Raw genomic sequence first — 23,487 nt, 5'->3', positions numbered from 1 at the left:
CTTCACTGTTTAACCTCTCTCCCCCCTTTCCACTTTGATAATAAACCTATTTCCTATTAAATTGATCTCACTACTTCTTAATCTTCTCCTCAAGTTGTATTTTCAGATCTATCATACTTGATTGCCGAAAACCTGAGACCCAACAGCCAACAATTGCCGGAGCGACGACGGGGCACGACGACAGCATCCTCCATTGAAAGGGTGAACCAGGCGGACGTTCCCTCGCCACTCCTGTCATCTGGTGACGGGTCCCCGAACTAGGGCAGGTTCAGAACAAGAAAGATTGTGAGTTCACCCTTTGATTTCTGTCAATGTGAAGTGTAATGATTTGAATGAGTATTATCACTGCGGTAGTATTAAAAGTTTGCAGTCTGGGACCAACTTACGGTGAACATAATAGTTTTTGGTCTGGGACCAACGTGCGTAGAACATTATAATTTGTGGTTCGGGACCAACGTACGTAGAGCATTATAATTTTTGGACAGGGACCAACGTAAGTAAATCAAGAATAAGTCAGGGACTTATAGTCTTGGTCTGTTAATAGAGTCAGGGACTCTTCTAAGACAAACTCAGGGACTTTTGGTCTTGGTATAATCAGAGATATTGGGTAAATCACGAAGTATTGAAATCAATTTCAGGTAATTTAGAAAAGAATTGTTGTTTAAACTATTAAGTAAATGATTAATATAGGTCAGAAAGCAACAAAAGAGGTGGGTTAATTGTCAGACTGCAAAATGAAAATCGGGGAGTTACCGGATGTGAAATATATGCAAATGCAAGGTATGGGGAGTTGCCTGTATCTGCCAAGGTTGGTGACGAAACATGGTTTCTGTCCCAATATGAAGGATATGAAAGGTTTGATGAGCTTATAAAGGGAATTGTTAAAGGAAAGGGAGAGGAAGGGGAAGAAAAGTGAGGAAGTTGAGAAACAGTGGTCGGTGTTGAAAATATGGAAAGAACAGTGTGAAACGTCTACAGGACATTGAAAAAATAAGAAAAAGAATAACGAGCGAAAACAAGGTCTCATCACCACCGTGAAAATCAGCCCGGAAGAGGAAACCAACGTTCATCGAAGACCGACACAACCAGAAAATGCCCAAATTGCTGAAAGATTGCCCAACTTTTTCCTCCAGCGGCGCCCCCCAAAGGTCCCATCCACCCCTCCCTCGTAGGATTGGAACGCCCCCCGAATATGATACCTCCGCCTCGCGCCCTGACGACATCATTTTGTCACCAGGCACACCAGATCCGCCAACTCCTACCGACCTCAAAACTCTTGAGAATATTGGAACGGAAGAGGAGCTCCACAGCCCGCTTTACAAACGATGTTGACAGAAAAAAGAAATGTCCAAACCTACCCAATGATGGCTGTGGCGAATCCAAGGTGGGGGGAAATACAACAACAACCCACCTTATTGGTCTACCGACTTTGGACCAAGGCCCGATGCCTGGAAGCATGCAAGGGACTCGGAGATGTGGAAAAAAATGGGGCCAGAAAATTCTGTCAGTTAGTGGCATCCTATAACCTGAATGGAGCTGAAGTGGAGAAAGCCTTAAAGAACTCACTGAAACATAGATTGGGCAGAGTCAGAGAGAGATTGACAGGAAGTGATGTAGGGGGAAACATATTAGCCCACGACCCCCATGCCCTAACCGGAGAAATAGAAAAGCTACTAGGAAGAGCACTGACAATGTTCCAGAGACCCTCTGATTACCAAAGAATAAGGACATGTACGCATAAAGAGGGTGAGATTACAAATGATTGCTATGCCAGATTAGAAAGCTGTGCCAAATCCAACAGCCGCATGATGGATGACGACAATGAAAATGGCCCATTCCCAGTCCAGTTTAAACAATGGTTTATCCAAGGACTCCAAGTTCCCGTTTCTGGATTCATCCAAATACACTTCGTCACCTACAAGACTACCTCATCCGCTGAGATATTCCATTGGGCAAGCCACGCAGAGGAGAACATTCGCTCCAAGAAGGAAAAGGCCCAGGTGACAGCCAGCGCACAAATGATAACCGAGTTGCTTCAAGCCACCACCATGTCGGCTTCACCTTTGGCAACAGAAAGTTAACCCCCACCAGATTGCCTCAAGGATTCTGCGACAGCCCAACCATATTCTCCACAGAGATCCAGAGATCCATGAGTTACCATCCACTTCCAAAGCCCACACAAGTCCTCATCTATGTGGACGACATCCTAATTGCAAGCCCAACAACAGAAGAAAACAAAAAATAGTCCATCAGAGTGTTCCAACACCTGGAAAAGACGGGGAACAAGGCCTCATTATCTAAACTTCAAGTTTGCCAGATTGATGTCACATTTTTGGGACATCTCTTGTCACAAAAAGGTCGAAGGCTAACGGACTACAGGAAGAAGTCATGGCTTTCCTTGGGTTAGCCAACTTCTGTCGAGGATGGATCCTTCACTTCGCACAAATCACCCAGCCACTATTGGACCTCATGAGTGACAAAGACCTCAACCTGTCAGATCCTGTAGAATGGACTCCAGCTGCTGAAGAAGCTTTCCACACCATTAAACAAGCCATACTATACTCATCCGTCATGGGCCTGCCAGAGTACACCAAGCCATTATTTCAAATTCATGATGTCTGCCCTTCTCCAACAACATGGTGCATGTAAATAGCCATATGGGGCCATATAGGCTATTTGACCGGTTACCGTCTAAATAGCCCCTGCGACTACTTGACCGGTTACCGGCTAAATAGCCCCTGCGACTACTTGACCGGTTACCGGCTAAGGAGCCACTGCCTTTGGGTTTAGCCTGCTATTAACTATCAAAGGTGCCGCCAACAGAATTTACGTGTGGGAGTGTTCCACGAAGAACACTTGTTTGCAAAATAATGCATTCAAAAGTTGTTCTTAACAGACTAGAAGGTGGGTTCACTGTTTTATATTTATATATTTTTGCAGTGTGTAACAAAAGGGCTTTTTGTGCGCTGCAATGGATTTTTTTAAAATTCTGAAGTCGACTGAATGTACAAGCTTGATTTAAAGACAATTAAACAGTGTGTTTAAAAATACATTTAACAACCCACGTTGGTGACAAACCTTTTTCCTGCACAGGCAAAAGGTTTAGTCAGAAGGTGATAGCTAAGAGACACATATGTCTTGGGTGGTGAGCAGTGGACAATAACTATTGCCTGTCATCCACGATGGCTTAAACACAGAACAAATGTATTTTGTGGATGTTACCAAACACAGTGGTGGGAAACCACGAGGCTCCTATTAATGCACCCGGGACTCGGCTCCCTCCCCAGTGGTTTTCACATTTTAGTTGAAATGTTAGGGAAGAGCCATTTGCACCCGCTAAAAGAGACTTAAGCAGCTCAGAAGATACTGGCAGTGGTGGGATTTGAACCCACGCCTCCTGAGAGACTGGAGCCTTAATCCAGCGCCTTAGACCGCTCGGCCACACTACCTTGGATGAGGCCGTGGAAGTCTTCCACAAACCTAAAGCAATCTATCCCAGATCTCTGAGGGTGCAGTGGAACACCCAGCTGACTTGCAGGCGTGGCCTCAATTCCCAATAGTGTCGGTATGATTATGAGTGCAAAAGGTTGTTTGTGCTCTACGGCTTACTGGTGTTGTCTGCCTTTCGCTTGAAGTCTGGTGGGATAGACTCCATCATCAGGATGTGTAGTATAGGGCCCCTATCAAATTTGTTTACCATGTCTCCCTTCATCAACACGCCTGAATCAAAAAATTGGGATCGTTTACATTACATTAGCCTGCCCAACTCCAGCCCTTGAGGGCCGCAATAAAATTTGTTTTCCATGTCTCCCTCCATCAACACGCCTGAATCAAATAATTGGGATCGTTATCAAGCTTCTGGACGATGAGTTGACCATTTGGTTCAGGTGTGATAGAGGAGGGAGATATGAAAAAGAGACCGCAAAGGGGCCCTGAAGGACCGGAGTTGAGCACCCCTCCATAGTCAACTTATTGTCGTTGGCTCGTTGGTCTAGTGGTATGATTCTCGCATAGGGTGTGAGAGGTCCTGGGTCCAACTCCCGGACGAGTCCTGGTTTTATTGAATTATGATGTGATGGGGTGGGTGATATGGGACATTAGCCATCTAAGAAAAAAAGTGTCAGTTTAAGAGCTCCTCTAGCTTGTTGGCCAATACTTGAATAAACTTGAACATTGGAAGACATACTGAGGCAGATATAATGAAAGTTAAGGCCGCGTCTGCAGAGGCGGGGATGCAACAATTCAGAGGCCGGAGAGTGTGACAACTCTCCAGGCTCCCCAAAGCTATTTCCCGCTGAAAAGCTGCTTCAACTGTGTTTTTAATAGAGATAAGACAAGTCATAACAATGGGAGGCGTTAATACAAATGAAGGAGGTGGAGTACAAAAGGTGTCATGTACATTTTAACCAATAGGTGTAAATCAAATTATATTCTAGCAACCTTTAATACACCAGAGTGCAAAAGGGTGCACGATTAAATATAAGAATACCATTTATATTTCACATTAGCCACCTAAGGAAAAAAGTGTCACCGTATGGGCACCCCTGGAACGTCTGTCACGTTGACTTTAGAAATTTGACAGATAAGCCGGGTCAGCACAAGATACGATACATATAAAAAACTGCATCCGTTAACAGTACATGTGAAACATAAACAGAAAAAAAGAAGTAAAGTATTAACATACTCATTACTCATTATTATAGTAAAAAGTATAATGTACAAAGTAAAGTAAAAAGCAATGTAAAAGGAAATATTCAAATGTAATTTAAAAAAAGATAGAGGGGCTGTAAAACACGAAAAACAAAAAGAGTGGACAGAGCTACTGCCACAGGCGAATTATTCGATCAAAATTTTCATTGTAAGACAAAATGTTGTGTGGCGAAGTGGTCGTATCACAAGGTTCGACTGTACAGTGTTTAGCATGTGAGAAGGAAGATTATGTTTAGTTATGTTTATTTACTTTTGATGTGTATGCGTGAATGTGCGAGTCTCGGGTAAAGCACATGGAATAGTAAGCTATGAGTCAATTTTCAATTCAAGTTGGTTGTTGATTTTATAAAACAGCTGCAGTAGCTCAGTTGGGAGAGTGTTACACTTAAGATCTGAAGGTCCCTGGCTCAACCTCTGGTGTCGGCAAAATATCGGACTTTGCAAACCCAGCCTAAATCAGCTGGCTCTCAGTTAAAAAATGGTTTCCTTGTAAGCCATGAGTTGCTTTGCAGTCAAGTTAGATTCTAATCACCTCCATGACCCAAATAGGCTCAGACACAGATTGTTCAAAATTTACGACAATATGCGTTGAATCACAAAGTTTGTTCAGACAGTGATCCCGCAATCAGCATCTTCTTAAGTGTCCTTCTAGGTCTGCATTCTGTGGTGAAGGTTCAGTACACAGTCCTTGAGACAAGGACTTGGTGACTTGTTTCAATCGTGAGTTCTCCTCAGACAAATTGAAGAAGCTTTCATACAAAAATGATTAAATACACACATATGATAGTATTACAGAATACTATCCATCACTAATATAAATATTTATTTGCTCATATTTAGATGTAATTTTCGAATGTTTTTATTTTTTTTTACCTGTCTTGTTCAGTTGTTTTTTTTTAATGGTACTGCATTGTTTTGTTGGTAACATGCTCTCAAGTATGTGTATGAATCTAGATGGCAATTTCAAGAATAGTTTTTTCACAGCAATGGTAACTCTTATAAGTGGGGTAGTTTGCTTCAACAAAAAAGGAACTGATGTTGTGTGCCCCGTGGGGTTAATCAATGTTGACTGGAGCCTTGTAGCCCTGGTAGGGTTACCCATGGTCAACTTGTCTGATGTGAGGGATCAGACAAAGATTGGCTCAGATGACCTCTTATGATGAGCAACACTATTGGACGAAATTTCCTTTGCCGGGATGCGGTTAGGAAAGATCCTGAGCGTAAGGTTGAGAAATTCCGGCTCTGCATAGTTTATTGATAGTTTAGTAATAGTGCCAGCACATTGCTGTTTATCTCATTTAGGCAGAGCATGGTGCTGAAAATGCCAAAGCCGTGGGTTCGACCGTGGAACGGGCAAAGCCTCCCTAGAACAGAAGGTGTCAAAGAGGCAGCCGGGGAACATATCTGGCCTGCTGCAACATTTTGTGCGGTTTGACACCCTTGCTCTAAAGTAAGTAAAGATTGCCTAAAATGATTTATTTTGCCGTAACATAACACCTCTCCAGTGCATTCAACACCATTCAGCCGGTCCTTCTGAGAGGGAAACTGGAGGTGGCTGGAGTAAGGAACCACCTAGCTGCATGGATCATCGACTTCCTCACCGACAGACCACAATATGTGAGACTCCAGGACTGTATGTCATTGCATCATTATGCAAATACCTGGATTGTGTAGCATGTGGCCTGTTAACTCAGTTGGTCAGAGTGTGGTGCTAATAACGCCAAGGTCGTGGGTTCAACCCCCACACAGACCATGACCTCTGTGTATCTGTTGAATTTGCCTAACTACAACTTTTTCCCTGACATAACATAATATGTTGTCTTGATGTTTCTTCAGTTTCTGTGATCGGTTAATTTCTCTGCTCCAGAAGGCAGAAGATGCCACCCAAGATGTGAATCATCTCAGTGAGGGAATACTATCTAGGTTTGTTCAAACCACATTTCTGTTCTTCCCAAATTGTTATGAAATTAAATTTGTCTTCATACTAAAGCGGGCAGAACAGTGTTTCTGAACTTTGCTTAGCCTCCAATGAGGAAGCCTGTAGAAAATCATAATAGGATTTGTAATATAAGACAAAGTCTCTTTGCAATGGCTTGTTTATACATTATTAGTTTTTGTAAGTATAACAACATCGTAGTCATCCTTATGACTGACATGTCAGCATAAACACCCAACTGTCTGACTGAATAATCAATCTTAGTCTTGTGATTGACTTGATATGTCAGCACAAATACTAAACTGTCCGACACTGATCAATTACTGTTTGCCCTGCAAATGACTGAAACGTAACTGTCCAAAGTCCTACTGGCAACTGTCAGTTTTGCCTGTATTTAAGACACACTCACTGGTCATTCGACAAGAGTTGCAAGAACATTGCGCTGAACAGGACTCCACTGTAAGAGCTCTCACTCTCCACTTTACAGTCTGGTAATAAACCTTTTTTGTATTTAAATTGATCTCACTCTTTCTTAGCCCGCTCCTGGAGTTGCATTTTCAGACCTATCACTAACGCTCTCCCAACTGAGCAATTTCGGCTGATTGATAAAAATAACAACCAACTTGAACTGAAAACTGACTCATGGCTTACTAGTACAATATTACAATTGGAGTTTTAACATCTATTGATCTGGTTTAGAGAGTCCAATGGACTGACGAAGATCGAGATCGATTCAGGGAACACTCCATCGTTCACTATTTGAGCCAATTCGGATCATGTCGGTGACAAGAGTCAAACTTGACTGCAAAATGCCTCATGGCATACAAGGAATCAGTTGATTTAGGGTGGGTTTGCAAAATCCAACTTGCTGCTGAAACCCGGGGTTGAACCAGGGACCTTCAGATCTTCAGTCTAACGCTCTCCCAACTGAGCTACTTCGGCTGATTGTTAGAAAAAGGAATCAACTTGGACTTCAAATTGACTCATGGCCTACTAGTACAATACAGTCGAACCTTGTGATACGTCCGCTTCACCATACGATATTTTTGTCTTCCGGCGAAAATTTCGGTCGAATAATTCGCCCGAGATACAATCAAAATTTCGTGCTCAGGTGGACATTCATCGAGGCAGATGAGAAGGCATTACCGTTACACAAACCCATGAAGGACCGCCGAACAGCCCCCAACCCCTATTCCATGTGTGTCATTGTCTCTCCACTCCGCGAAATGCGTCTAAATTTACATTCATTATACACATTTTATTACTATTAAACCACTCATTATTCATTACTTTGTCAATATATGGCGAATTAGAACAAATGAAACCTTTTTTCCAATCCAATATACTGTTTTTGGTAATTTTTCAAAGGGTTGGAACGAATTAATTTGTTTTCAATTCACTTCAATGGGAAACGTCCGCTTGATTACGATATGCTTGTCATACGAACACAGTCTCGGAACAGATTACGATCGTAAGTCGCGGTACCACTGTATATATTTAATTTTACTGGGTGAAAATCCCTTAGTTTCAAGCGTTTCCTTGAACAAATTAGCAACATTTCTGACTCTGAATTAGTACATACGTAGACTAAGGCACCAATATTTGTTTCAAATGTTTGGGAAACGTGTTTAAGAATATTTAAAAATATTTTGTGTTGCCAGAATTAAACGAGCAAAACCTGCAGCACCAGAATTAGATTTTTCGAAGAATTGTTTTTTATAAAGATAAATTTTCAGTCGGTGACAACATTGGGACAAAGATTCTACAGAGAACTTTTAACTGGATGCGTATTATCTATGAAATATGTGTTCAACACATTAATCCAGTTAAGTGGAGCGTCATTCACTTTCTTAGCAGTTGTTTTCATTGCCCCAATACAGTGGAAGACATTAGAGATAGGAAATAAATGACCAACGAGTTTATGAATTTAGGACGCCCTAAGGGTACAGTGTACATAACCGTAGATGTGTATAAACATTTGAGAAACACACTAAATTATTGATGTATGTTTATATTAGATTGACACACCAACATATGTTGATATTTACAGTATAAACATAGCATTTTAGTGCATGGAGATCATTTGAGCTTGACCTTCAAAATAAAATAAGTTGATCAGTGCCATTGTTGAGCATTTCCCCAATAGCAAACGTGACTTTTAACCGTGCAGTGAACAAGGTGCAATCCCAGTTTAGCAACCGAAAGTTTGCAGAGGTTTTAAGAACGTTAGAGAAAAGCTTTTTCCTCAGCAATGGCAGTGCAAGTGTCCAGGACATTGTCTTGTGTCATGTGTTGACGGACACACGGGATGGAAAGCACAGCGTCGGTGAGCATACTGGCAATCTCCTTGCTGGTGCACTCGGATCTTTGTTCAAATGTTTCTGTTATTGGCTCCTCATTCCCAGTCGTGTTCAGCTTTGCAAAAAAAGAACGGAGAGCCGACTGGAGGATTCGGCCCACAATGGGCGCTGTGGCACGGTGTTACGACTCCCCCTGGGGTATGATATACCAGAGAGTCGCAACTATCACAGCAGACAGGTTCGGTCAAAGATGAGTTCGGACACACACACTGCAAGTAGCCTTCAGTTATTTTTATTTACAATAAAGTCAATAAAACAGACTACGGGATAACATAGGGGAAGCACGAGACATTAAAGTGGCACCCTCAAATAAACACGGTAATACCCCCTCCCAGACAGGTGTCCAAATGAACACCCACAAAATACAGGAAATAAGACCGAAGGATGCCACTGTTAAACTGATGTAATATAATCTAGACAGGGGAATAACTGTGTCTAAATGCACAAACTATATGTATACCCATGGGTGTCTAAACTTATCTCAAGTCCCCCTATGCAACCCAAAATCATTAACACCACATACAAAATATAACATGGAGTAACGTACTCACAAGCCTACAGGCAGCAGTTCAGCAACAAGGCAAAGGCCATGGCAAGAAGGCAAGGTAAAAGGCAAGGGCAAAACTGACAACTGAAAAGGCTTTAAATAAGAGCAGGAGGGATGATTGAGGAATTAATTACAGCTGTGTTTGGCCTGGGCAGGGCTCTGTCACAGGGGTGGAGCCAGAGCTGGAGATAAAACACCTCCTACTGGTGTGTCCAGGCTGCCAGCCGTAAGTCCAGTGTCAGTCTTTGTGTCTCAGTCATCTCAGTGCTGCTCAAAGATCTTTGAAGGGCCAGGTTTAGATTTTGCAGAAATATCTTCACGTCCATTTCGGCTAGGGGGGTCGCGATTGAAAGGTACTTGCGGAGGCCTTCGAGTGTGACCTTTGCAAAACAAAACAACAAAGAGATTTTCCAATTGTATCACGTGGGTCATTTTGTAAAGACAATAATTTCCTTACCTTTCTATTGAACAATTGCGAAAGGTGTTCTTCTTGGGTGAAATCCTTGCAGACTTGCCCATGTATCTGATTCAGGCACATTCGCCTTGCCTTCATCCAGGCCTGCATGCATAAACACAGTCCCAGGTTAAGTTATGACTTCTGTTCTGACAATTTCAATTTGGCCCAAATAAATGAGCATGGACGATATTATTCTTTCAACTGCAGATATGAGTATAAAATTAGAATATGAAAATGCAAAATGGTACATCATCAATTGGAATATCAGTTCATTTCAAAACTATTCTTCCTCATCACACTGATGCGTTCAAGTGAATGGAAAGGGACCTGAATGTCGCTATACTGCATACATAAACTCCCGCAATGGCCAAAATTCTTTGGTATATCATAATATCTTATGCTTACACATGAATTTAGTTATCCTTCCCAAAAAAAAACATTGAAATATTGCATTACAACACACACTATTTAAATAATTCCAGATTCAGTATCCTCACTGTTTTTCTGAACTCACCTCCTGCAGAAGAGCGAACATCTCAGGATGCAGTTTGGTTTCAAAGCTGCAGAACCTTTAAGATGGGCATACATACTAGATTATTCCATGTACATATGTGTATTTTCACATGAGCCTTTGGTACTCATTCATGCTGGAAGCTTCTTCTGCTCAGCAACCACTGCTTCATGGTTTCAGTTGAGATTTTGGATGGGACCTTGTTCTCTTTCTCCAAAAGCATAAATTGCCTCATGTAGGTTTTCTGCATGAGCACACAGCAAAACTATCTTGATATGCTCCACTTAAACGGAGTATAAGCAAGCCATATTGATTCCATTCGGCATGACTTGCCTCGACATTGTACATGTGCTGCTCCCGCTCTGACAAAGAAGTGGGTTGCATCTGGAGGAGTTCTTCAATTGCACAGTAAACACTGACATTAAAGTGCGCTCTAGAAAACAAAACAGTTATACAATGTAAACACAGCGTCTTTGGGAATTTGAGGATAATGCAAGATCAAAAAGTACCATTTATAAAGAGCAGATCATGAGATACAAGCAGACTATCATTAATGGTTACAATTTTCCAGTTTAGAATGTCCAATGATCAAATAAAAATAATAATCTTGCAAAAAATGACATTTCTAGTTTTTACCTACTTTATGAAAGATAGAGCTTCCATTGCTGGATTATTAAGCAAGCGGTCTTTCTGAACTGATTCAGGTAAATTCTATGTAAACCCATCCTCACAATTATATATATGTGTGGCTCCAGTCTGTGATGTTGTTGAAGATGAAAGAGTCAAAGGACCACCCTTCTGTGATGTAATGAGATGAAAGAGAAAAGGCATTTTAATGATTCAAAACAGAAAATCACTTATGTTACGGCTCCAATAACATGTAAGGTTGCATTAAATAGGTAATGGCATTTAATTTATTGCCTGCCATTGTCATCGGTAAGCGTCCAATCCAGTTCCATCCTGAAATCGTTTTGGTTTTATAGTTACTTTGCCACAAACTTTGTTGAGGGTGTTGTGGTCATCATTTGTTAAGCAGATTATCCTTATTATTACAATATTGTTATAAAAACCAAAACATTATTTTGATATAGTGTCTGTATTGCAAGTTCTCTTCCACTTGCTCTGTCTGCATCATTTTACAGGCCACTGGCACTTGAATCTTACTGTAAATGAATTATTCAATGAAACTAATAAAAAAAAATTAATGGAATTTGGGAGAGAAATAAACAGCTAAAATTGCCGCCATCATATCTGGGGGTCCGCAAGAGGCGGGGCCACGGTCCAAAAGTAGATCATAGAGAGACATCACCAGGAGCTCTTTGCTCTTTGATGTCACTAGCGCAAATATGCAGCATCCAGAGGATGGCATTCCGTCAGACTCTGCAGTTGGACGTCTTCGACCCATCTGAACTTTTTGGAAATACTGAAAATGCTTAGAGGTAAGATGGATTCAACTTTGAATTAGTTTCGCCACCGACCGAATGAAAGAGTCATTTCCGTCTGTTGTCATTTATGTAATTTTGGAATGCGTGTGATGAAAAAACGTGACTGAAACTTAGGAAATTAAGTCTGTCAAAATTGGAAAGGAGGCTTAAAGCTTTTACTAAACCGGTCGTTGTTATAATGCTTCGTGCAAAGTCATCGAGACATTTTTATTTTATTGCGACGGATAATATTGGTGTTTGCAGGCAGCACATCTTTTTTTTTTTAAAACTGCCATTTCAGCTAACGGCAATTTTACTTCACATTTAACTGATTGATATCTATAATTTTGTTTTGTCAAGTCAAAAACAACATTTGGCATATTGCCTTGTGCTAAACGCAAAGTCATTAACTGCAAAAATTCAAAATTTTGAACTTAAACAGTGAACGCATCAAGATTAATATTAAATTAATCATCGTGTACAGGTAAATTGTTCAAAGCAGAGGGACTATTTATCGTTTTTTTGGTTCAAATTTAGTCTCTGCAATTACTTTTTTAAACGTGCCTGTACTGTATTGAAGAAGAGAGCCAGGACACAGTCATCCGTTTACGTCTTTTACTTAGAACCAAGTGTGCAACAATACAGACACCAAAGTACGCATGCGCGTAATAGGTTGGAGTACACATCACCCCCCTCTTAAATTTAAAGCAGTATTTTTCAAAATAACCCATTTCCCTCATTACAAAAAGAAAGCATGCAAGCAACAAGTATGAACAGCAGCATGTATCATTTACTCATATTGATCCTAGAGTTGGCTGTAAAACACAAAAAACAAGAGTGGACAGAGCTACTGCCACTGGCTGCCCCGTAAACGGCGCCATCGTGGGGAAAGGAGTAAAAAAAAAGGTATGATTTTATTTACTGCTTAGTAGTGCACAATTGCGCACGCGCTCAGCTTAGAGGGAACATTGTTCCTGCCACAAATTGAGCAAAAAAAAAGGACTTTTCTCCTGTGCGGGTTAAGTATTCTTTTCAGGTTTTTCCCAATTGTGTAGTTTTTTAATTAGACTGTTGTAGCGAATCAGTGGCCACAGACTGAGCAGGAAAACATTCTTCTCCAGTGTGGGTTCTTAAGTGTTCTATTAAGCTTCTCCGTTGGGAAAATGTTCGACCACAAACTGAACACGAAAATGGCTTTTCACCTGTGTGTGTTCTTGCATGTTTAAATAAGTTTCCCTTCCTTGTGAATCTTTGACCACAAACTGAACACGAAAATGGTTTCTCACCAGTGTGGGTTCTTACGTGGATTTTCAAGTTTTCCTTTGTATTAAAGGCTTTACTGCATACTGAACATGAAAATGGTTTTTCACCAGTGTGGATTCTTGTGTGTACTTTTAAGCCTCCCTTCTCTGTGAATCTTTGACCACAAACTGAGCACGCAAATGGTTTTTCACCAGTGTGGATTATTACGTGTTTTTTTAAGTTTCCCTTCTCTGTGAATCTTTGACCACAAGCTGAACATGAAAATGGTTTTTCCCCTGTGTGGGTTCTTGTGTGGGTTTTTAAGTTGTCTTTTTTATAAAAGGCTTTACTGCAAATTGAACATGAAAATGGTTTTTCACCAGTGTGGGTTCTTACGTGGATTTTCAAGTTTTCCTTTGTATTAAAGGCTTTACTGCATACTGAACATGAAAATGGTTTTTCACCAGTGTGGATTCTTGTGTGTACTTTTAAGCCTCCATTCTCTGTGAATCTTTGACCACAAACTGAGCACGCAAATGGTTTTTCACCAGTGTGGATTATTACGTGTTTTTTTAAGCTTCCCTTCTCTGTGAATCTTTGACCACAAGCTGAACATGAAAATGGTTTTTCACCTGTGTGTGTTCTTGCATGGCTAATTAATGTTGCCTTCACTGTGAATCTTTGACCACAAACTGAACATGAAAATGGTTTTTCACCTGTGTGGGTTCTTGTGTGGGTTTTTAAGTTGTCTTTTTTAGAAAAGGCTTTACTGCAAACTGAACATGAAAATGGTTTTTCACCAGTGTGGGTTGTTGTGTGTCTTCCTAATTTATCCTTCCGTGCAAATTTCTGACCACAAACTGAACATGAAAATGGTTTTTCACCAGTGTGGGTTCTTGCATGACTATTTAACTGTCCCACCTGTGTGAATCTTTGACCACAAACTGAGCATGAAAATGGTTTTTCACCCGTGTGGGTTCTTGTGTGTATTTTCAAAGAAGACTTTTTCCCAAAGGTTTTCCCACACTGAAAGCATTTGCAGAGTTTGTCACCGCTGGGATTTTTTATAACATTTTCATCATCATCTTCAAGCAACTTGTTGCCATCTGATAAAGGAGAAATTACATTTTCTGCTCGCCATCCTTCTGTTGAGCTGCCGTTTAGAAGCTCCACCCCTCTGTTGGCCAGGCCCAGATCATCTTCACTCTTGAAAGATTCCCCAGTTGAACATTTGACACATTCGTTTTTGATTGGAGGTTGGTCTTCTCTTTTGCACTGTTGAGGGAACTCTGGCTTCTCTTTAATTTGGGGCCATGCTGAGGCGTTCGCAGAATCTGCCCCTTCGCTGGCCACACCCAGATAATCCCTTTTCACGGACTCACCTGGTGACCAGGTGAAATGATCTTCCTCCTTTTTGATTGGCAGTTGCTCTTCTCCCATTTGTTTTTGAGGGAACTCTTGCTCCTCTTGTTTAATTCGGGGCCATGTCTTGGTGTTTGCAGGTTCCGCCCCTCCACTTGCCATGCCCAGAACATCTTCCCTCTTCACGAACTCACCAAGTGACCAGGTGAAATGATCTTCCTCCCTTTTGATTGGATGTTGCTCGTCTCTCATTTGTTGTTGAGGGAACTCTAGCTCCTCCTCTTTGATTTGGTGGAGCTCAAATTCCTCTTCAAGGCCAACAGACTCCTGCCCATCAGCACTAAGATCATTTCTGAAACCTGCAAAGACACAAAGATAATTGATTAACCATTTTCTAATTATAAAATGACTGAATTTCTTGTTCACAGAAATGAAACCAAACGGAAGAGGGCGCCATACATTCATTTTGTCACAACTGCGGTACCCTCACTGCAGGAAGGAGCGCTTCTGCAGATCCTTCCTCCCATCAGCTGTCAGGCTTTTTAACCAAAAAAAGGCTGTGGGCTAGGACGTACTGAATTCTCATATAGTATACATGTGCTTCTATATATATGTATGTGTATGTATATATATATATATATATATATATATTTCAGCAACACGGTTACTTATCTATATGTTTATTCATGTATTTATTTATTAACTTACTATTAACTACCTATTTGTGTAAAATGCCTTTCCTATTTCTGCATCCTCACCCTCTTGCTACTGCAACAAAGAAATTTCCCGAATGCGGGATGAATAAAGTTATCCAATCCAATCCAAATAAAAACAGTTAAAGTAGCTCAGTCGGACATTTGGTCGCAGTTCTTTTGGTCCCGTTGGTCGCCGGTCCTTTGGTTGCCGTTAGGGTTAAAGTTAGTGATTAATATCCAAGTACCGTATTTTCAGGACTATAAGGCGCACTTAAAAGTCTTAAATTTTCCCCAAATTAGACAGCGCGCATTATAATCCAGTGCGCCTTATAAATGGAAAAAACAGAAAACCAAAAACGAAAAACCACCACTGTCGGATATTAAAAAATCACAAACGCCTGAACTGAAACAATACTGTTAAATATGCAGATGCCATCTTAGTTTACAAAATCTTCCATCATCTAGCTCCTCCCCCACTGCAAGATTTTATACAAAAAAAGTCCAAAACATCAACAATGACTGGCTCTAGAGGTGACTGTGTAGTGAGTGCTTCTTTCCTGGAAGTCAATAGCAATGACCGTATTTTCACGACTATAAGGCACACTTAAGTCTTAAATAACTCCAAAATAGACAGTGCGCCTTATAATACAGTGCGCCTTATAATACAGTGCGCCTTATAATACAGTGCGCCTTATAATACAGTGCGCCTTATAATACAGTGCACCTTATAATACTGTGCACCTTATATATGGAAAAATGTCATTCATTGAGGGCTTATAATGTGGTGCGCCTTATAGTCATGAAAATACGGTACATTTGACAACCATAACCCTAACTGCAAGCAAAAGACCGGCGACCAAAAGACTGGTGACCAAAAGACCAGTGACCAAAAGACCGGTGACCAAAAGACCGGTGACCAAAAGACCGGTGACCAAAAGACCGGTGACCAGTACTAACTACTGTAGTATTTTAATCAACAGCAACATGAGTTGAAAACTGTTTATAGGTGCATTTTTCAAAGTGAGGGACAATTGGTCATTAAAGTTTCTTCACTGGTGATGTAGCGCCTTAAAATTTGTCAAATCTTTTTGGGAGCCTTTTCATTGTAAACATTCCTTTTTATGTTTTAGATTTTAACATAGTTAAACTGATTTCGCCAAAGGAGAGGCATTAAAAGAAGCATTATCTTTTATTCAGTAGTGGATCTATTTTTATTTGGGGGGTTAATGAGACTGAAATAGAGGTAGGGTCTGATTGGACACTGTACATTGCCCCTAGGTACGAGTGTGAGCGTGAATGGTTATTTTGCTCCTCGTGCTCTGCGATTGGCTGGCCACCGATTCAGGGTGTTCCTCGCCTCTAGCACAAAGGCAGCTGGGATAGGCAGCACCCCTATACAAGATTTGGCATATCATAAAATGAATGAATGAATGTTGGGATTAAAAACAATGGGAGAAGCCCAACGTAGCCTCGGCAGCAAACCACAACTGGGTAGATGGTGCATTTCCAGACAATTTTCTGGCACTTGGCTGATCTCTGATGATAGTTAATATTCTATTCATATATAAGCTGCATTTGAATTTTAGCATTAAATATGAAGTACTTTTGCGGACCGCACCACGGAGTGGTAGTGGGCCAGGCTTGGCCATCGGGCCACAACTTTGACACCATTCTTTGAACGCTGCTCTCGTTGTTGTTCAGTACATCTACATCTATATATTTTTTAATTTTCAATTTAAAGCATGTAAATAAGTGTTATGTCCCTCAAGCATGTAGCCAAAAATGGAGGGCGAGTAGCAGGATTTACTCTTGAACGCCTCTGGTGGGCGCTCACGCTTTGCGTAATTTGAAAAATACATTGTTTGTGATAAGGATGCAATAGGAAAGCTACTGTTTAATGCCGTTGGTCAGTATTAACACGCGTTGAGACTCATCATTTCCCTCTTAGAATGGTTACATTTAAATAGAAATAATTTATTACTTCTTTCTTAGAATGGTGCGACTGCAACTTCTTGAAAACGCACGTACGCTACTATAGTGTCATGTGAATAGAATACATTTGAAGGAATATATGGGGAAAAATGTGAACCCACCTTCTAGTCTATGAAGAACAACTTTTTCTTGCGTTATGTAGCAAACCGTCGATTGCTCGTGAGTTGAATGCACCTGTTTGACTTCAAAAAGTTCCCCCTGGAGCTTTGGCCGTTGTGTTCTTGCCGACATCGCTGCTAGTAGCTATGCTGAGCTAAAATAGCCAGTAAACCTAAAACGACTTCTTCGTCGACTTATTTCTTTGACGGCTGCTAGCTAAATAAAGCTAGAGTATAAATATGCTAGTCAACGACCTGTTTCTTTGATAGCTGCTCGTTGGGATAAGCTAAAGCAGGTGTGTTGATAGATAGTGATGGAACGAGCGACACTGGTGCGTCAGCTCTGTGCCGATGGCTCAAGAGAGAAAGCCCATAGTGGGGCGTGTAAAGCTTTAAGAAAGAATCACGTGACAAGAACAAGAAATGTATCGTTTGGCCAAAGTGTGATAATAGTTTAAAGAAATAAACTGTATCAAAGTACGTGGGTCTGTTGGACGGACTTTGGCGTAATTATGGCTCGTTCTGAGAAGTTTTCCCCAGTGTGGAATTATTTTGATCGTGTCAGGCAAAACGAAATAATCACTTTTATTTCGCATGATTTACCAGTTAACAAATGTATGTGTGTGTGTGTGTGTGTGTGTGCGCGTGTGTGCGTGCGTGTGCGTGCGTGTGCGTGCGCGTGCGTGCGGGTGGAGTGTGACTGTGTGTGTGGGTATGTGTGTATATATATTTTTTTTCATAAGCAAAATATAATTAACATCGGTCTGTGATTCAGATATTCCTTAGGCCAGCAGAGAAGGCCTTGAAGGCCCTGACGGCACACCACTGATAGTGGGACAAATATTCGATTCATTTCCTAAAAAGAGGGGCTTTGCAAATAGCTGGGTCATGAAGTGGGTCTCATATTGAAATGTGTATTTTGCCTGTTTCTAGTCATGACTCCATGAGTCTCAAGCTTCTCCTTAGTAGAGCTCTGTCCTGTATTCAGATGTGTCCTTGAATACTTGCAACATTATCATTATCTTCTATTTGCCAGTTCATAAAAAATGGTTTATCCTTGAAGACTTGCGACATTGTCGTTATCTTCTATTTGCCGGTTCATTATAAATTGCTTACTGTATGAAGTAGGGGAAAGCCCATACCTGTTCAGTTCCGTTACCACCCTCTTGAGAGAATAAAGGTGAATTAATGAAAGTTGTCTGTCTCGGCGCACTTGTGGACGACAGCATTGCCTGTGGTTAACCTGTGCCCAGAATATTCTGTAATCAAAACTTCAAAGTCACTGTCCATCGTCTCCAGCCTGTATTTGGACACCCAACATCTTCCACATCCGAAATTAATCGAACCCGAGAAGGAAGACAGAGTGCTCTTCCTTCAACAGTCATCCACCATCAGTGAAAAGATAATGCTACAACAGCCTAATAAGGTGATAGTTGCCAAACATGAAGTAGTGGTATTTTGTCAGGCAAAATTAAAAAGAACCAGTTTGTGGATCATTGAAAAAATAACTCTTCTCTGATAATTCTGGATTATTTTTTCATCGCAAGTATATTGTTAAACCAAGATAAAGGAGGTACATTTGTGATTCTATTTGTATAATCATTGTTTTAATATTCATTAACAAAATTCCTCAATCAAAATATTGTTGTGCATTTGAACAACTCATAAATAACCTAACTATAATAAACAAAACTAATTCAATCAAAGAAAAAATGTGTTTGAATGCAAAGTGATAGCTGAGATTAAAATAAATGCACTCAAACACTATTTTCCCCTGTTTAAAACTGATTTTTTCATTGAGGTGAAGTTTTGTGTTTGGGCCATGTTTTGGGTGGGACAGCTATGGCTTTATAGTTTATTAAAAGTGTGCTTCAAAGAGAAATGACATTTTTTTTATTTAGACAGCACAGTATCCATACATCTATTATTGGCCATGATGAAAGTTTCTTTCAATACAAAAAGCATCCTTGTTGGGTTTATTCTGAATTACTATTATAATAGTTATATTAATTCATTTCTTTATTAAATCATTCTCTTTCTATTCTCTGTATTAATTCATTTCTTTGTTAAATCATTCTCTTTCTATTTTCAAAGTGTTGCGAGGTCACGAGTATTGCCAAGTCATCTTTAACCTGGACGGCCTGTTCCAGGATGGTTATACAAACAATCCACCCAATCTGGGTCCTTGAGATTTGGTGGGCCCTTGGTGACGAGGCCAGGGCTATTCGGCCAATAACAAGAATGTTGTTATCGTTATGTAACCGTGCACTTCGGGTTTTTCTGTATGTAACCATTATATGATTATGATTATATTATATGTGTCAGGAGTGGCTGGATTGCCTTTCCTGGCATGACGTCACGATAATTATCAGCTGTCACTAATTACGTGATTAGATTATTTTTGGTATTTAAGCATTATGATTTTCTGTGGACGGGGTCGGATCGTTCTGGTTTAGTTCTGGTTTCGTTTCCTGTTAATCCTCGTAGTCATTGCTGTTTCCATTGACGCCACGCCGCATGTTCTTTTCGTTTGTAATGAGTGGTCAAGCCAAGTTATTTAAGTTATGTTACCCCGTTTATTAAATCAACCTACAAGAGCTACAGATCTGCCTCACCTTTCCATTTACTTCGGCGACTCTGCATCTGGGTTCAACATCTCCACCGATCCAGTCGCACTACGCGGCGAGATCGTAACAATATGACTCTTAGGTCAAGGAGGTTGTATAATTACTCTAATCTAAATGTTGTTAGGTCTAGTCTCCTGTTTTTGTTATTGGTAAAATACTTTGATTGTTATTGTAGTCCCAGATGTTGTTTTTACTCATACGTGATGGAATGATCAACAACTCTGTAAATTGTTTTGATTCATGGCAATAAGAAGCGTACGAAAACGTCTATTCGGGGAGACGTTCGGAAGTTGTAAGGTGACACTTGCTGAATCTCTCCCCTTCGGAGGCTTTTATCTGTTGTATCCATTTCTATTTAATTAAATGTCAATAATTGAATAAGATGTCTGCCTGCAGTTATTGATAATTACAGACGAAGGTAATTATTAATGAACCTAATAATCCTATTGTGTCTTTATAACCTAATTCAGTGAGTTCAATATAAGTATTTGAACATCCAGCAAAATTCCAAATTCTCCCACACTCCAACACTCTTGTATTGGATAAAATCACACGCATAGTTCTGAAAGTTGAAAACGTCCATTGAGTACATTCTTCCTGACTATGTTTTTTCACCTGTATGAGTTCTTGTGTGTATTTTTAACCCATGACCTCGGAACTGGAACGCCAACGTGATAACCACTCTCATAGTCGTGAAAATACGGTAGTTCATTTCGACGGGCTCAGTCCCTGAACGCATTAAGGTCGTTTCTCAAGGTACCACAGTAATTTGAACCCACATTAAAAAGAAATGTGAACACAAGAAGTTTGTTGAAGTGATTATGTTCTTACCATTGAAGGGTCTCTCCAATGTTCTCACTCTCTACTGTGCTGCACTCAAAGTTTTCAGGCTCGATTGTGATTGCATTGTTAATTTCCTGTTTGATATCATCAACAACCAAATAACTCTCAACACCTAAGATATACCTTGCAAATCACCTGATACGATGTTTACTTAAGATAAGAGCCCTTTCATATAGCTCTCTGTTACCACAATAAAAATCTACAACAATTAAATTCGAGAAATCAACCTCTTGCTAGGCATTTCCTAATAACAATTTTCAATGTTTATTAAAAGACCTAAAAATTGTCACCAATATACCATACCAACCCCCTACGTTACAGTATTTTGAACAATCCAACCATTCAAAAATAGTATTAATATTCTTTTATCCTCCAAAAGCTAGTTTTCTTTAATTAAGAGCCCTTTGAAACCCACAATTGCTCAAAAATGGCCATTTTGCTCAATTACCAAATCCAAAGCTTTTACCAAATTAACCTTTTACTAAACAGATTTTCTATCAACTTATTATACATTTCTGTTTAAAACCCGAAAAATGAATGTGAAAGCATTTCGCATATCCCTGCATTTCTTGCAGACCGTGTTTTGCTCTTATTATGAAATGCTTTAGCCGCTACCTGTGACCTTGACGCTCGCTGCAAAAGCAGCATTCTTATCTTTTTGTTTTGTTTTGACTTTTATTCCTCTCCAGCAAGGTCCCAAATGAATTGAAATGTCATCTCTTTTTTCCCTGTATATAACACATTTTAGAGAGGACTTTCATTAATAAGCTAAATTAATTCCTCATCCGATATCCAACTATATCACAATATTTTGCCAAGACCCCATAATCAAAAATATACTGCAAGCACAACAATATCATAGCAAACACCATTTTTGCTTTAGGACCCCCAAGGCCAATTATTGTAATGTCTTCACGGAAGGGGCCCAAAAAATATTTTAGTCGCTGGTACAAATCGGCCGCCCCACGGCCCACATGTTTCATTCCAATATAATCAGCAGCCGCAGCAACAGAGCGCTCCCCGCAGTTGACACATTATTTGCCAAGTCTAGAGTCTACTTGTCTTTTTTATTACTTTGATACTGCGGAAAAATCTGCTCTATAGGGATACAAATCTAGAATATACTTTTTACTTAATGTTGATGTAATTAGCTGTCACTTTTCATGGGCAATATTTGAAGCAAATGACCAACAATGCAAGGAATTAAATATAATTAAGCAATTATAGATTTGTAATCATTGGAATTGTTACACCCGTGCATTTTTTATTGCTCGAAACACTGAGAAATAATTACACAGTGATTAGTTGTTGTCCTCAATCCAAGTTTTACTGTAATGAGGAACATCTCCTGTGTTTGCCAAGCTATATGCACCTAGACATCAATAATCAAATACCGATTCAGGCTTTACCATGTAACTCTTGCTATTTGGATCAAGGAATCAATAATCGAACACTGATAAACATCCAATCCAAAACTAGTTTTAATCCCCAACATGCAATAATTAATAACTTAAACACTTTAGCATGTCACACTCTCCCCCACAAAAGATGACATCATTACATTCCAAATGTCTCTCCACTTGTTGGTTATTCTAAACAGTCTTCCGAACTTGTTGCCTCACATTCTCTTCTGTGAGCTGATGCTCATGAAAACTCCAGACGGCAAGGTATTAAATATCTGCTGTTTCACTAGCTGTGTAAATGTCATGTTTTCCTTTATCAAAAACTTCCAGCCACGACACAAAAGTGACTGTTGGGCATCATCCTTTTCACTGTAGTGAGTATGTTTGTGGGACTGCATGCTATTGTGAATATGGACCACTCTGAGCTCTTCCACAGTCTGGAGAAGACTTTGGTTCTCCTTCTCCAGTTTTAACAGTCGACTACGGATCTGCTCACTCACCTCCTCACTTCGAGTCTGCCGACCCTAAAAGTTGTCATTAGTTTTAGATGGTTGTTCTAACTCGCCTTATGGCGAATAATTGGGGTTAGTTTCCGGAAGGTATAGAGGTCCAATATTTCTGATTCCAGACATCTAATTGAAAGTTTCCCATACTAGGAGTTGAACCTGGACTACCTAGGTGAAAACTAGGAATCCTGACCCCTAGACCATCTGGGATATTTCATAAGAAGTATAAAGCTTTGATGACAGACTCATTAAATTACCACATCATTTGCAATAGACATCTACTCGGCTAGAAGTGGGAAAGGTTTGTGGGATTTGTTTCTGGAAATTATAGAAAGTCAAAAGCTCTCAGTCCATCCACATAGCACTAGGTTTCCCATACCGGGAGTCGAACCCGGGCCACCTGGGTGAAAACCAGGAATCCTGACCGCTAGACCATATGGGATACATCATCCGAAGCTGATCGAGATCAAGTAGAAGCATGCAGTTTGGATGATGGACTCATGAAATTATATTGGGATCTCGCTACTTCGCGGTTCACCCATCGCGGCTTCAGAGCTTCAAGTTTTTTTTAAATGTAAAAATAAATAAATAATGAAAAATATTAAATTAAAATTAGAAATTACATTAATTTACAAAATTTGAAAACAAATATTCAATTAGAATTAGTAATTGCATCATTTTACAAAATTTTGAAACAAAGAATGCACGTATGGGCAAAGCATCACGGGCATAAACGTACGCTGATTAGCCATCTGAATACTCACTGAACTACTC

At 40.1% G+C, this 23,487-nt stretch overlaps 2 protein-coding genes and 4 non-coding genes across 7 annotated transcripts; 1 reads left to right on the top strand and 5 right to left on the bottom strand.

Moving 5' to 3' along the window:
- Nucleotides 1–3,367: 3,367 nt before the first annotated feature.
- trnal-aag (transfer RNA leucine (anticodon AAG)) lies at nt 3,368–3,449 on the bottom strand. Its single transcript has one exon. It is a non-coding gene; the product is annotated as a tRNA-Leu (tRNA).
- Nucleotides 3,450–6,389: 2,940 nt separating this feature from the next.
- trnai-aau (transfer RNA isoleucine (anticodon AAU)) lies at nt 6,390–6,463 on the top strand. Its single transcript has one exon. It is a non-coding gene; the product is annotated as a tRNA-Ile (tRNA).
- A 1,052-nt stretch (nt 6,464–7,515) lies between these two features.
- Nucleotides 7,516–7,588, bottom strand: trnaf-gaa (transfer RNA phenylalanine (anticodon GAA)). Its single transcript has one exon. It is a non-coding gene; the product is annotated as a tRNA-Phe (tRNA).
- Nucleotides 7,589–8,374: 786 nt separating this feature from the next.
- LOC144213409 (uncharacterized) lies at nt 8,375–12,438 on the bottom strand. Of its 2 annotated transcripts, none has more exons than XM_077741861.1 (7): nt 11,162–12,438; nt 10,855–10,954; nt 10,653–10,765; nt 10,525–10,579; nt 10,011–10,112; nt 9,558–9,933; nt 8,375–9,215 (listed from the first exon to the last, which is right to left on the bottom strand). In XM_077741861.1, exons 1-6 carry the CDS (start codon nt 11,182–11,184, stop codon nt 9,754–9,756), a joined length of 573 nt encoding a protein of 190 aa, XP_077597987.1. In that variant the 5' UTR covers nt 11,185–12,438; the 3' UTR covers nt 8,375–9,215; nt 9,558–9,753. The 2 variants fall into 2 exon arrangements, with proteins under 2 accessions (XP_077597987.1, XP_077597988.1); XM_077741862.1 differs by having other exon boundaries at nt 11,253–12,438.
- Nucleotides 12,439–12,546: 108 nt separating this feature from the next.
- LOC144213942 (uncharacterized) lies at nt 12,547–14,627 on the bottom strand. The gene has a single exon (XM_077742667.1). The coding sequence runs from the start codon at nt 14,625–14,627 to the stop codon at nt 13,005–13,007; it is 1,623 nt and encodes a 540-aa protein (XP_077598793.1). The 3' UTR covers nt 12,547–13,004.
- An 8,456-nt stretch (nt 14,628–23,083) lies between these two features.
- On the bottom strand, nt 23,084–23,155 carry trnae-uuc (transfer RNA glutamic acid (anticodon UUC)). The gene has a single exon. It is a non-coding gene; the product is annotated as a tRNA-Glu (tRNA).
- Nucleotides 23,156–23,487: the final 332 nt, after the last annotated feature.

The sequence above is a fragment of the Stigmatopora nigra genome, chromosome 20 (genome assembly GCF_051989575.1).
Source record: "Stigmatopora nigra isolate UIUO_SnigA chromosome 20, RoL_Snig_1.1, whole genome shotgun sequence".
Classification (NCBI taxonomy): Eukaryota; Metazoa; Chordata; class Actinopteri; order Syngnathiformes; family Syngnathidae; genus Stigmatopora; species Stigmatopora nigra.
The sequence above is the reverse complement of the archived record's forward strand: the minus strand, read 5'-3'. Positions and strand labels throughout refer to the sequence as shown.

What these genes read in the sequence shown, in the direction of transcription:
- LOC144213942 (XM_077742667.1), bottom strand. Translation starts at nt 14,627, where the DNA reads ATGGGAGAAGAGCAACTGCCAATCAAAAAGGAGGAAGATCATTTCACC.
- LOC144213409 (XM_077741861.1), bottom strand. Translation starts at nt 11,184, where the DNA reads ATGGAAGCTCTATCTTTCATAAA. An exon ending in AGCACATGTACAATGTCGAG is followed by an intron (nt 10,766 to 10,854) that starts GCAAGTCATGCC and finishes GTGCTCATGCAG; the next exon opens with AAAACCTACATGAGGCAATT. An exon ending in AGAAGAAGCTTCCAGCATGA is followed by an intron (nt 10,580 to 10,652) that starts ATGAGTACCAAA and finishes CCCATCTTAAAG; the next exon opens with GTTCTGCAGCTTTGAAACCA.